At 34.7% G+C, this 15,941-nt stretch overlaps 1 protein-coding gene across 1 annotated transcript in view; it reads right to left on the bottom strand.

Annotated features, from left to right (window-relative positions):
- mrc2 (mannose receptor, C type 2) overlaps positions 1-15,941 on the bottom strand; it is an 86,410-nt gene that overhangs the window by 50,994 nt on the left and 19,475 nt on the right. Inside the window, exon 2 of the mRNA XM_056453309.1 lies at positions 13,381-13,803. Coding sequence (XP_056309284.1) covers positions 13,381-13,803 — 423 coding nt within the window. The remainder of the gene's footprint in view (positions 1-13,380; positions 13,804-15,941) is intronic.

Raw genomic sequence — 15,941 nt, 5'->3', positions numbered from 1 at the left:
TATTTTTAATGAACAAAATGTGTAAAAAAAAAAATTTCAAAAAATGTACACTAGGCATGTTTAATTAGATATACACTATGATCTTTAATTTGAAGAAGTTTTTTTTTTCTTTTCGTTGCATTTGTATTGTTTGGGATTCAGTGTTTGTTCAAACTAATTATTTTTATTACTAAGAGGTTTGCGCAAGAGTTAAAGGTGCAGTATGTAAGTTTGACACCCAGTGGTTGAACTAGGTATTGCACTCCTGGATCAAAACAAAAGCAAGCGCAGGTTGCCAGATTGAGGACAGGAGCGAGTGATTTAAACCGCGTTCTAAATAACAGCAACGGCACCGGATAGAAGGAATATTTGGAATATAATTGTTTTTGTCCTAATCGACACCTCGAATTGATATATTAGAAACGGCTTCTATTTCTCACAGCTGAGAAACAGAAAACTGCCAATGATCACCTCTGGTAAACCTCATGTGCTTTAATCAGTGTTAAATGCTAACAATGCGAGCCTTAATACAATTTCACATGACATTTATTGCCATATAGTTTTGTTTTAGTTTTTTGAGATTGTTTGAGATAGATTGTTTTTTTTTTTACACTGTTTGTAAGTGATTTGTCTGTGTTTGTTGAATCATGAAAAGCTATTACCCTAATCTAATTGCCCCTGGTGGGATTAATAAAGTTGTTAAACCGTTAAACCGTAATATAGTGAAAGCAGCAGCAGATCAGATAAACGGTTTGAAATTGAACTTTAGAACTAAACACATATGAGTGATTTAGCATGTACATCTAATAATGTTAGAAAGGGTTAATATGTATTAATTAGATTATTAACATTTTTTGAGTGAGTGATATTCTGTGCTTCTGAATGGCTGTATTTAAATTTCTGTAGTGTTTTGTCTGGTGCAAACAACCAAATTGCTCATCAATGTGTATCTAGTCACATAGCATGTTGTTTAGACACAGGGTTACAATGTAACCTGCTCACCTAATGTTGGTGTTCATAATATTTATATAATTTGCTGATTAATAACCTCATGTGGAACTCTAAATCTTCATCTTATTCAAGCAGAAACCTCCCGCTCTCCCTCGTGAAGCAAATACGGAAGTAACTGAAACTGCAATTCATCGAAATTCCGCTAGTCCTGGCTCCATAATAGAGCACATTTCTATTGACCCCACTGTTAAAATGGCCAACTTTACAGCAGGAAAAAAGGTGGTACAAAGACAATTTTGGTTTATAAAGCTAATATTACCCTTCATGACAACTGTGAAGGGGTGTATTTTTTAAATAACTCATCTGTTTCATTTTATATTAAGTTATATTAAGTGCATAATAAAGGGCGTGGCCACTTGAGTGACAGCTAGGTCTCGCTGGTCACCATCGAGATGTGTTCACAAGATAAGAAACTAACAAAAACATTAATGAAATGAACTAAAGCTAAACTGAAATATACAGCAAAACTATAATAACTTTAATACAGAGATACATATGAACCAGAAGGCAATCGGAGGGTGTGAGACAGATACTGATAAGTAAATATCTCCTGAATGTGAGGTAAGTGTCCGGCAGATGAACGTGTGTAAGTGTAGAAAAGGAGAGGACGTGTTTTATCATTAAGAACACAATATTTGTCATTTTATGCCATCTAAAGCTTTTATCATCAATTATTTGATCATAAATAGTTATCCCAAAAGCAACTTGCTGCTATTTAAAAATGTAGCCTTAAAGTCATGGGTGAAAAACGCTTCTTATTTGGTCAGATCATGTGGCAGGACATAACTGGGTTAAAATAGGTTCTAAAACCACTAGAATTGTGCACTGTAATGCTACTCGAGCAAAAGCATTGTTATAGTCCATGAAGACAAACACAAGTTTTCAATGATACAACAACCAAGACAGACAAAGAGAATACAGACAGATTTAGACAGATAGATAAACAGACAGACAGACAGACATATAGATAAACAGACAGAGACAAATAAATAAAGAGATAGACAGAAAGACAAACAGACTATATATATATATATATATATATATATATATATATATATATATATATATTAGTATATTATATATATTAGTCTGAATTATGTTCCCAAATGATGTTTAACGGAGCAAGGATATTTTCACAGTATGTCTGATAATCCTTCTTCTGGAGAAAGTCTTATTTGTTTTATTTTGGCTTGAATAAAAGCAGTTTTTAAAAGACATTTTAAGGTCAAAATTATTAGCCTCTTTAAGCTATTTTTTTCATCGTCTACAAAACAAACCATCGTTATACAATAACTTGCCTAACTACAATATCCTGTCTAGTTAATCTAATTAACCTAGTTAAGCCTTTAAATGTCACAAAAAACTGTATAGAACAGTCTTGAAAAATGTCTAGTCGAATATTATTTACTGTCATCATGACAAAGATAAAAGAAATCAGTTATTAGAAATGAGTTATTAAAACTATTATGTTATATATAAATATACACACATACATACATACACATATATATATATAATGGCTTTCTGTCTTTCTATATATATATATCTGTCTGACTGTCTGTCAATATATATATGTGTGGGTGTGTGTATATATATTCAACACTTTTTGAAATGAAAGCAATACAGCCTACGTTAATTGTATATATAACAATATATTTATTAACTGTCTATATCAACATCAATTTACTTAACAGCTAATTGCAGTTTTACAGGAGTTTTCAATATTATGATAATTCAATTACAAAAAAATATTTGTGGTTTACCTTGAAACAGGTAATTGTGATGATAGACAGACAGACAGACAGACAGGATTTAAATATATTATACTTAATAGTCAGTTCATGTGGTTGTGAAACTTCCGCTCTCTTCCTGAACTCAGGTTCCCGCATTCACTCTGCATTTTTACACTTTCTTCCTCTCGGTTGCCCCTCTGCTGGAATGCAGCTGTTACTATAGAAACTCCTGGGCATTCTGTCTGACTGTACAGATTAACTCTCATTTAACAAAGAGAAATCGAGAGGGGAGAGAGAGAGGGAGAGCGAGAGAGTGAGAAAGAGAAAGACAGACATGTGAATGAGAAGAGTGAAATAACTATATAAGAAAAACAGAACCCGAGTGAAAGTGAAGAGAGAGAGAGAGAGAGAGAGAGAGAGAGAGAGAGAGAGAGAGAGAGAGAGAGAGAGAGAGAGAGAGAGAGAGAGTAGTTGTGCTATAGTTCTGCCGTTGCTGCTGCTCTGAGATGTGGAAAAGTAGGACACTCTCAATAAAAATATACACTTCCACTTTACTTCCAACAACTTCACTCTCAGTTGAACTTCCAGAGCTTACGCCATTTCATTCTTGTATATGCAAGAACACACACACACGCGCACACACGCACAGCTATCTTCAATGGCACTTCCCATTGATGTAATGATTGTTATACAGTACAAATTGTATATTCTATCCCCCCTCCCCAATCTTACCCCTAAATCCAAATCCAGAATGGGTTTTACTAGAAAGAACCTCTTGTAAGGCAACATCATTGAAAGCTTTATTGAATAGTCCAATAAAAGTTGAATTAAAAATATATAATTAAAAATTTGTGATAAATAACTCACTTAAGATATGGAAACAGATTCAACTATTCTCAGCCTCCCTAACACTTATTTGGACTGCCCAATAAGTTCAAATCATGCCTTTATTCCTGGAACTCAAGACAAAACAATTTCACATTGGAAAGAAAAAGGATTAGCACATATAAGAGACATATATGTTGATAATAAATTTGGCTCAGTCAGTTAAAATCAAAATATGATCTTCAATCCTCTTGAGTTTTTTAGATATTTGCAAATAAGAGATTTTAATAGGAAAAATGTTTCTGGTTTTGAAAATATAACCATACACCAGACACTTGAAAATTTAACAAAACACAACCCAATTGAAAAAGGTACCTTAGCAACTGTCCCGTAAACTTCCATTGTAAAAAAAACTGTTATTGACTTTATATTGGACATACTAACAACAAACCAATTTATGCTAACAACATGCTGATCCATACTAGAAACATACTAACAAACATACTAATTCATACTAGCAATGTGCTAATTCATATTAAATTCATGCTAACAACATGCTAATTTATGCTAGAAACATGCTAGCAACATGCTAATTCATACTAGAAACATGCTAGCAACATTTTAATTCATACTAGAACCATGGTAATTTATGTAAGCAACTGCCAAGCAATCATTCAGAACACATTAGCAACTGCCTAGCAACACATTAGTAACCACCTAGAACACCCTAGCAACCACCTAGCAACCATTCAGAATACCTTAGCATTAACCTAGCAATGCCTTAGCAACCACCTAAAACACCTAGCAACGCCTTACTAACCACTCAGAACACCCTAGCAACGCCTTAGCAACAGGCTAGCAATGCCTTAGCAACCACTCAGACCACCTTAGTAACTGCCTAGCAACACTTTAGCAACTACTCATAACACCATAGCAACAGCATAGCAACACCTTAGTAACCACTCAGATGCTAGCAAAACCGTAACAGTTACCTAGCAACCACACAGAACACCCTAGCAACCACTTAGCAACGACCTAGAACACCTTAGCAACCGCATAGCAATGCCTTAGCAACCGCCTAGCAACACCTTAGCAACCAATCAGAACACCTTAGCAACCGCCTAGCAACGCCTTAGGAACATCATAGCAACTGCCTAGCAACGCCTTAGCAACCACTCAGAACATCATGGCAACTGCCTAGCAACCACTCAGAACACCCTAGCAACTACCTAGCAACATCTTAGTAACTACCAAGCAATGCTTCAGCAACCGCTTAGTAACAACTCAGAACACCCTAGCAACCACCTAACAACACCATTGCAACGACCTAGCAACCACAATAAACACCCTGGCAACCACATAGCAATACCTTAGCAACCACCTAGAGCACTCCAGCATCACCTTTGCGACCACTCAGAACACCCTAGCAACCACCTAGCAAGAAACATTGCAATCCATACTACAAACCTACTAACCTATACTGTATGTAGTTATCTATCTATGCCAACTGCTTCATTCTTTTTCAAAACTACTTCAATTATTACATTTTTAGCTACTTCAAACTTTCAGACAAGGCTTTCTCCAGCCACCATAAAGTTTGTCTACGAACTTTACTTTTCTAGAGAATTTCCTAACAAAATTAGGCAGGAGTGGGAGAAGGAGCTTAACACAGAGATATCAGATGAGTCATGGGAAGATTATCTTTCCAAAATTCATGATTGTTCCATTAACGCGAGGCACAGACTGATTCAACAAAGGTATCCACAGACTTCATTATTCAAGAGTAAAAGTAGGATTTTCCCAAATGTATCCTTACTGTGCAATAAATGTAAAAACATTGAACGCGGTACAATGACTGTCATTCTGGTTATGCCATAAAATTAGTTAATTCTGGCAGAACATTTGTAATTTTATTTCTGAAGTATACAGGATTGATCTGTCACGTTAAGTATACAGGATTGATCTGTCACGTTAAGTATACAGGATCGATCTGTCACGTTAAGTATACAGGATTGGAAATCAGATCACGTGCCTGTCTTCAAAACCAGGATTTGGAGCTTAAGTTATGTGTTGCCCATGGAAGAAATGCGATATGGGATGGTAAACAAACTAAACATATTTTTTAAAATCTGGAATCCAATTATGTTTTATATCAATAATGCTGACTTGTAACTCATTATAGGTGGGATTAGCTTGGCATATGTCGAGTTGTGGAGCCTACATATTTCTCTGTAAATTATTATTTTTTTTTTATTTAATTCTATTTTTTTCTCTTATGCTTTCTGGATGATAATGTATTATGTTGTCTCCGACTGTTTGTGTATTGTGAAATGGCCTTTGTACACTTTTTTTTTATTCATTTATTTATTTATTTTTAATTTTTTAGTTTGTTCTGTTTCTGTTATTGTTTATTTTCTTGTGCTAAAAACAATAAAAAGATTTAATTAAAAAATTAATATTTGTATCCATTTCTTAGTGAATATAAGCAATGTATTTTGGTGCATTCAAACAAAACTGATTTATTAAACAGATATATTTATTCAAATAATATTTTAGTCACCAAATATATTTAGAAATTGAAAGATATACAATTAAATTCAAGCTAAATATTGCGAAAACAAAATTACAACCTACAAAACTTCAACTAAATTTTTCAGGTTTTTCTTCTCTTGATTTTTCCTGTTTTTTAAATTTGTATTTAATATTTTTTTATAACATATAAATTTGGGTGCACTAGTTTTTGGACCGCTATCGTGAGTTATTTTGTTAGATAAGCCCCATATTTGACTCCAGTACTGACTAATCTAATGTAAATGCACAAATATAACATTGTATAGTTTTTACTTCAAAATATGAATTTAAAAGAGAGATCTGTGAGGGGTGTACTTACATATGCTGAGCACTGTATCGGGGGCAGGTTTTAGTCAGAAGCTTGTCCCGCCACAGCACTTAAATTTTGAAATAGAGGATAGAGAGCAAACAATATGCATGCTGTGAAGTTGTGCATGCTGCTACTGATTGAGTCTGTCTGTGTCTAAAATGTGTGTCTATTTCTTGTCTTTGTGTAGTATTATTGTCATTGTGTGGCACCCAGTATTTTAAAATAATCACACTAAGTTAGACAGCAACCTCCCAACAGGTTTGTTTAGTTGTGTTGCTCTAGATTCAGAAGTATCAAACGCACAGCAGCAGAATAATGAAGGAAACACATGGGGCATGACAAACGGCACAAGTTTGAAAATGAAGTGCTGAGATACAGTGGCGGAGATCAGTTTTGAACACGTCATGTTTTTTTTCTTGGGAATAATATTTCTAAAGGAGCTGTTGACTTGGGATTGAACCAGATTTTGGTAAAAACCCAAACAATACAAACATAAAAAATAAATAAAAAATCTGAAGAATCGAGTTGTGTGTAATAACAATGAAGTGGCACAAGGAGAAAGTACCGAACTACTGAAATGTATTTAATACTTTATATAAAACGCTTTTTTTGGTAATGGCAGCTAAAAGACACCTCTCATATGGAGAATGAAGTCACATGAATTGCTCAGGTGTGAGTTTTTCACAGACTCTTGTCTATCAAATCTAGGCATGGGAGATTCTGATGGTATGATAACCTTGGATAAAAATATCACAGTTTTACGCATTTTGATTACTGCTTTAAAATAAGTTCTTTTTCCCCATTGAACACAATATATTTTAGTTTAAAAAACATTTAGAATATTTTGGCTTTTGTTATTTTAAACATGCCAGGATAAACAATTTAAACAAATCACTGACTTCACTGATCTTCATTAGTTTTTAAAAAATACAGATCGTGTTTCCTGAATCGTTGGCTGACCAGTAGCTTTTGATTTGAAGCGTCCTTTTGCTGTAGATACTGTCGCACTAAAAATCTACTGAAATAGTCATAAAAAACACCACAACAAAAATTACATATTCCTTAGAAACGGTATAAAAGAAAATGTTTGTGGTTTCAAAACCTTGACTTTTCCAAACCGTTGTAAACCTTGAAACCAGTCATTGTCCCATGCCTAATCAAATCTGATCTTTAATTTGTATTTGTATTTTCTATTGGATTCAAGTCAGGTGATTGGCTGGGCCATTCCACAGCTTGATTTTCTTTCTCTGAAAAGCATTTGAGAGTTTGCTTGACTGTGTTTTGGATCATTGTCTTGCTGAAATGTCCTCTCTGGTTTTATCTTCACATTCCTGCTAATGTAGATGTTGGACTGAAGTAGCTAATATTAATTTACAACGACAGGTTGCTGAAGAACTACTGAGAGATTTAAACTGCTGTCTGGGCTTTCACTGCCTTTCTACTCCTCCCTTTCTTTGTGTGTTCAATACTTTTTCCCTGTGTCATTTTATTACACATAACTTCATTTGTAAACTAATTAGATTTGTACGGATGTATATGGATTTCTTTGGTTGTTTCCAACATTCGGTGAAAATTTCAAGTCAGCAGCACCTTTAGAAATATGTTTTCTGAGACAAATGGTGACGTGTTCAATACTTTTTCCCTCACTGTAAAAAAGAATCTGTTCTGTATTCCCAATTCTAGTGGAGAATTCCTGCTAGGATAAAGCAAACATCAATCAAAACAGTGCACGTCAAACTGACCTAAAATTATAAAAGAAAACTCAAATATTTATTTTCATGACAGATTTTAAACAAAGACCTGTCAGTTTTAAAACATGAATCATTTTTTAACTACATATTTGGCTTGTGATGCTCTAAATACATTTCTTAGACAGAAAGCCCTTGCGAAGCAGCTAAAGCACGGTTTGATTACTATGGTGTAATGAGCAAACAGTGATTTCAGGCCTAAATTAGTCACTAAGAGACAGATTGTCGGATGGGATTCAGACTGTGAGACGACAATGTATACAAACACAAGCCAGACTTTTTAATTGGCTCCTTTCTGGTGAGCAGCCAATCAGGACAAATTTAGACTGGCCCTTGGCAAAATGGAGAAAATCCTAGTCTAAATATCACTGAGGTCTAAAAGACATGTGGCCTCGTTTAAACGTCCTTTCCTCTGTCCGGACTACTTTCATTATCAGGCCCTTTATTTCTTTTTAAACCTGCACCTTCTCTTTTTTGTTTCTTTTTATTTTTTTTTAAATCATGCTTAATCATGGGTTGTGAATTAATGATTCTCAATTGAACTTTAGAAACAGGATTACCACTGCTTTTTACTCATTGGTTACAAACCAGAACATTATGGTTATATTCATATGCTTTGGACAGTCCAATAAACACTGCATTGTGTGTAAACATTCAGCGTTTGAGGGAAATGTTTAAATAATGATGAAAAACATGTTAATGGTGCAAAGAGACTGTTCCATTCTTACTTTCATTGTGCAAGTCAGTTTAACCTTGATAAGTTATATAAATGTAAGGTTGAGTCCAAACCCTTCACAATAATTTGCAGGGAAGTTTTGTAAACTGCAATATTATTAGTCAAAAATCCACTGTTCAAAAGTCTGAGCTCTGGAGTTGCCTGCAGCTGACAAATTTCTTGTCCAGTGTTTTTGATACACCTTATGCTGCTTTTATCTAGACCAAGGGTGACCAAACAACTTGCCTCAACACACCTGCAATGATGTTTCTAGAAAGCCTAAAGCTACGGTCACACTGGGCTTTGTGTGTGCGAAATTCTGTCGTGCGGCACTGAGAAAAGGGGCGGTATTAAACAAGATGATTAGACATTAAAAAAGCCAACGATTGCTCCATGTTTTAAATTTCTGTCCAGAGAGGTCCTGTTTTGATCCTCGATTGGTCTCAAGCAATCAAGTGATGCAATTTCACAGGTCAGAGTTCACCAAGCTTGAACTTTGCACCGCAGCGACATGCGAAACTTGACGCATGACCTTGCGTTTCCGGTCTGACGCATTCGCGTGCGTATGAATGGATGTCTATGGGAAGAAAAGCCCAGTGTGACCGCAGCTTGAGAGCTTGATTAGCTAGCCCAGGTGTGATTGATTATGGTTGGAGCTAAACTCTCCAGGACAGCGGCCCTCCAGGTCTGATTTTGGACGCCCCTGATCTGGGAAGAGTTGACTTGACTGTTGCATCTTGCCAGGTTATTGCTTTTTTCTACTAGATGAGCCATTCTTCTCAAATGGAAACAGGTCATTCCTCTATCACGTAACATGTGGATCCGATAAGTCTTTAGCTTCATAAAACTTTTAAAGGGCACCTATGGTGAAAAATCTACTTTACAAGCTGTTTGGACAGAAATGTGTGTAAGTATAGTGTATAAACTGTCATATTGGGGTGAAATAAACACCCAGTCCTTTTTTCTTTTTTTTTTAATTTAACAACATAAAAACGGTGGACCAATTGGAGCGGTTTTCAGATCGACCGAGAGTGAGTTTTACAAGTTTAAAATGTCTTAAAACAGAGCATGTGTGTAATGAATTACAGCGATTCACTTCAGCTTTACTTCATCAGCACAGCCGCATGTCAGAACAATTATAAAGAAATGACGCTTCAATCATGGTTTGTGGACGTTAAATCAGGTTTATTTTGTACATTAACATAACAGATATCCATACAGCAGTGGATATTACCAGTATCATGTCACATATGCGTGCAAAACGAGTGCAAAGCTTAACGTGCTGTCTCTGTGTGTGTATGTGTCTGCGCTATGTGTGTGTGTCCTCGCTGTGTGTAATGACATTGTGTGTGACTCATTGTTGCAAATCCACAAAAAAAATGCATCAAATGCTGACTGTTAAAGTTCTTACTGTAGTATTTCTCACACACGTTATATGAGATCTGCTTCCTGAGGCAGCCGAGGGCGGCGATTGCTGACAGGCACGTGGGAACGGTGAGCGGGGAGGACTAGCTTTAAAGGGCCAGTACAAAAAAACAGCAACAACCTTTTTTCAGCTATAATATAAACACTTCAAACAGCTATAATAAATAATTTGATGGGTGTTTTGAGCTGAAACATTACAGACACATTCTGGGGACACAAAAGACTTATATTAAATATGAAAAAAGGGGTAACCTATGTGCCCTTTGAGATATTTACTTGCAGGATCTTTCAAACCTTAATACAAGACCTGGAACCCTGTTTTAGACTATATCAGGGGCTTACCCTGTTGATATCAGCTCTAATACACAGTACACTACTGGAAAGTGTAAATATGGACTTATAAGGACCTTTTCCTCTTTTTCTTTTTTTGTCTTATTCACTCATTTATTTGTAAACTTGGTCAATTATTTTTTCAATTAGTTTATTTATTTTTTTGAGGATATGTTTGTTTTTATTTGATAAATTTTATTTTATTTTATTTTGAGGGGATAGTGGGATAATGAGAAAACTAAAACTGTAATTTTTCTTACTCTGTTTATATGCTACACTGTAAAAAATGATATGATCAATTAGCCATGACCGCATACACTGTAAAAAATGCAGGGTTCCACACAATTCATTCATGTTGTCCCAACACAAATCGATTAAGTTAACGTAACACTTTTAACAAATTTATGTAGATTGAACATACAATGAAATCAAGAATTGTGTTGTTTCAGCTCATTTTAATCAAGTAGTTTGAACAAGTTAAAAATATTTTTTTTGAGTCTATGTTTTCAGTTCATTGTAACTTATTAGACCAAGTTAATCATGTTTTAACCTAATTTTAGGTTAGAAGTTACGCAAACTGTTTAATTCAATTTAACATAATAGAAGTTCAATGGACTCATAAGGTTAATTTGATTCAGCTCAAAAATTTAAGGCAACCAGTATTTTTATTTTTTTATTTTTTAAAGATTTTTTTTGGTCTTTTTGCCTTTATTAGATAGGACAGTATTGAGACAGGAAGCGAAGTTGGAAAGAGAAAGGGGGTAGGGTAGGGAAATGTCCTAGAGCCGGGATTCGAACTTGGGATGCCCTGACTTGCTACTGCACCATATGTCGGCACGCTAGCCACTAGGCTATTGCGCCAACGCAACCAGGATTTTTTTTACAATCTACTATGTATGGTCTTGTAAAACATCAATTAAAAAAATTATAAAATAAAAGTACGAACTCGGAATTATTAATATTATTAATTCGTTGACAAAAATAATGCTTTTATACACAAAATTAATAACAATTCAATTCACGGTGATGGTGAAGATATTTGTTTGTTTTCAATAGTTTTAATTCATTTTCAAATAAAAGCTCTTGAATTCAAAGAATATTGGCAAGAATGTATCGTGGATTCTTTTTTAAAACAATGATAATCATAGCTGTTTCTATAGCATCAAATTAGCCTGTTTGATTGTTTCTGGAGGATTATGTGATCCAGCTTTTACACAAGAGTAATAAATAACATATAAAGTGTGAGTTCATCAAAAAATGAAAAATTCTATCGTCATTTACCTATTTGAGTCTCTTTCCACTGTTCAACACAAAAGCAGATATTTTGAAGAATGTTGGAAACCAGTAACCATTCACTTCCATAGTGTTTGTTTTCCTACTATGGAAGTCATTGGTTACCAGTGGTTACCAGTTCTTCAGAATATCTGCTTTTCTGTCTTGTTTTAAGTTATCTTCTTAAAAAAAAAAAATAATAAAATAAATAAATAAATAAAAATCACAAAAGGTTTGGAACCACATGAGGGGGTGTGAATTTTCATCTTTTTGGTGAACCATATATACAAAAAAATAGGACATTGTTATTTAGTCCTATTTTTGAAACTGATGTTTCCCAATATTACAGCCAATTTTCTTTAAATAATTGCAGCATTATAAGAACATAAGAGATCAATCACAAACTTTTGAATGACGGTGTATGATTGGCCATATTATAAAATATAAATCTTTTAATATTTGTTAAAATTTTTAAGTAATGTGGCTGTGTTATTTTAGTGTAAAAAGTGAACAGAATCAGCACACTGCCACTTTAGTTCTCAAAAGACAATTAGATTAGAAAACGTTTTAACCTACAAAATCTTCATCAGGTTACACAGGAAATACAAGAGAACCCCGGATATGAGGTGCATCCCAAATCACATACTTATGCACTATTCTACGCATTTTGTAGTATAAATGGTGTAAGTAGTGCGCTCACACTGAAAACTCTAAAAGTGCACTTTATAATTACCTGGATGATGCACTTATTTAACTGTTTAACACTTCACGCACTTAACGACCGTAGCTTTGCTCACGTATCGGAAGGGGCGGCAATCGTCAAAGTCATATGGGAAACAATTAGAATTTCCGTTCAGTAAAAAAAAAAAAACAATAGTGTTCCATTTGGGATGACACTACCTACATATACTAAGCTGTTGAGTGTGTAAGTGCATAGTGCATAAGTGCATAGTGTATAGTGCGCCATTTGGGACGCAGCCATAGTCAAACTCTAGACATCACACCTGCAAACAATGATCACCCCAATTAACCCCAATTAAAGATTTTCTTAGATGTGCACACACTGATGACTTTGTGAACTTTGACAGTGTGGACAAATAAATGACTGATTATCATTACAGTAGGTGACACTTTAATATGGCCATTACTGCCGCACTGTGTACTGCCGCCGCTCTAAAGGAGTAAGAACATGATTTTTAGGTATGACCGCAGTTTGCAACTATGCCGCCAGGGGGCACAAAGAGACTGGATGCGAACGGACAAAAACAGCCTATACATTAGCTGTAAATACTCTACTACATGTAAATAAAGATAAACAATGAAACAAAGCATTATAATTCCTTCATTAATAATTAAAAAGACAACTAGGCTACATTATTTAAAGGTATTCATTATGACGTTGATAGGATCAAACTTATGTGTATGTGTAACTGTGAAAAAGGCTAAATTTAAAGTGCTGACCTCGGTATGACTTGGCACAAAGGTCTTGATTGTCATAGACTCTCCAGAGAAGCTTCTTGGATGGTGGTCTTGCGGTGGTCGACACATTGCTGCTGTTAAGGAGTAATTTAGGAGAGGCCAAGTGAGTTTCAAGCGTCTCCAAGAACTTGCTGCAGCTCCAGGTCCAGCGCACCCGTGGAGGTGCGTAGTCGCATCGAAACACACCGAGTGGTGACCTGTCACCAAATGTGCTGACGTTGCCCATAGTGATGCCCAGGCAGAGGGATGAGCCGATGTTGAAGAGCCGACTCCTGGTCACCCATTTCCAAAGCTGAGCTTCACCCTTGCAGGATGAGGACAGGTGGAGTACATGGTCTCGGACCCCCAAACAGCCCTGTGCACCCTCATGGAATAATGCAAAAGTGTCTGATCCATCTGTATGTGCTGAGAAGAAGAGAGAAAAGGAGATTTTAACATGCTTTTTATGATTTTTTTTATATAAAGTCATTTGGCAGATGCTTTTTTCCAAAGTGACGTACAATTCAAGAGGCATTTAGTGATTCAACAAGAAGAGGCAATACACACAAGAAGTGCTAATGATGCAAAGGAACTGTTAATGACCAGAGAATTGAGTGCTAGAGTTAAGAGGTGTTTTTAAAACAGGTTTCAACAGGTGGTTTGTCAAGCCCACTCACTCCACTCTGTTTGAGATTTCAGGTTGTATTTCATACAATTCATTATTTTCCAATGCATCCCACTTCTCTTGCCACGTATTTAAAATGTAAACATTGATAAAAGATCTCATCTCTGAAGGAGAAATTTGGCATTTGTTCGACACTTGTTTCAAAGAGTTCTTTCATTGTAAGAAAGTGTCTGGTGCAAATGTGCAAAAGTGGTGCAAGTGTCGGTTACAATGATGGAGATGAATGTGTGTGTTTTCTACAGGTGGTTTGTCAAGCCCACTCACCTGTGTGAAGCACATTCAGAATTGCATAATGTTTAACTAACAGAACTATTTAACTAACAGAATTCACAGAACAACGTTCTAATATTCCTTTTTGTCAAAAAAAACTTATTACAACACAATATTAAAAGCAAACATGTCTTCTACAACAGTACGAATCACTTCACTAAAGCTCCATTTATGCACACACAAAAGTTTAACGTCACTCATTATTACGCAATTTTTAAAATCAATCATAATCCTTGATTTTACCATGTTTAAATACACATTCACTTGCTTTTCTGCTCTACCTTATATTTTGCATATATATCCACACACACACACACACCACACACACACACACACACACACACACACACACACACACACACACACACACACACACACACACACACACACACACACACACACACACACACACACACACACACACACACACACACACACACACACACACACAGTTGAAGTCATAATTATTAGCCCCCTTGAATTATTGGTCCCCCCCCCCTCCATTTACCTTTTCCCCCAATTTCTGTTTAAGTGGAAAGAAGATTTCTTCAACACATTTATAAACATAATAGTTTTAATAACTCATTTCTAATAACTGATTTTTTTTTTATCTTTGCCATGATGACAGCAAATAATATTTGACTAGATATTTTTTTAAGACACTTAAAGTGACATTTAAAGGCTTAACTAGGTTAATTAGGTTAACTAGGCAGGTTAGGGTAATTAGGCAAGTTATTGTATAACTATGGTTTGTTCAAAAAAAAAAAATAAATAAATAAATAAATAATATATATATATATATATATATATATATATATATATATATATATATATATATATATATATATATATATATATATATATATATATATATATATATATAGCTTAAAGGGCCTAATAATATTGACCTTAAAATGTTTATTTATTTATTTTTTTAAACTGCTTTTATTCTAGCTGAAATAAAACAAATAAGACTTTCTCTAGAAGAAAAAATATTAACAGACATACTGTGAAAGTTTCCTTGCTCTTTTAAACATCATTTGGGAAATAATCAAAAAAAGAAAAAAAATTCAAAAGGGGGCCAATAATTCTGACTTCAACTTTGCATCAAACTAAATGTTTCTGTAATGACACCATATTTCATATATAATTTAAATGGTCACTAATAATTTCTTACTTCGCTGTTACTCAAGCATGTGTATTTTTCTTATAAATGTAACCTTCTTTAGTAAAAAATACAATTACACTGCTTCTCTCAATTTTTATAAATTCATGAACTAATTTCTGACTAGATTCCAATCATTCTGCAAAATCTGCTACTTTGAATTGACCTGCTGAATCTATTAAAATAATTTAAGCCAAGTATGTTATAAGTAACAGTAATACAATTAATAGACACTACAGGCAAACATAAACAACTATTTTTTTTGTATTGCACCTGTCACTTTTCGAGTTGTTTTTAAGTGTTTTGTGTGTGTGTGTGTGTGTGTGTGTGTGTGTGTGTGTGTGTAATGCAAAGAAAACATCCAAAACACACTTGAGATTGTTACTTTTGTTAACATAATTTGTTTCTGCAGCTTTTATTCATGCAGTTTTATTAAAACCTGTG

This window comes from Danio aesculapii, chromosome 3, assembly GCF_903798145.1.
Source record: "Danio aesculapii chromosome 3, fDanAes4.1, whole genome shotgun sequence".
NCBI classification, from domain to species: Eukaryota; Metazoa; Chordata; class Actinopteri; order Cypriniformes; family Danionidae; genus Danio; species Danio aesculapii.
Note: the sequence above shows the minus strand (reverse complement) of the source record. Positions and strands in the feature narration are given on the sequence as shown.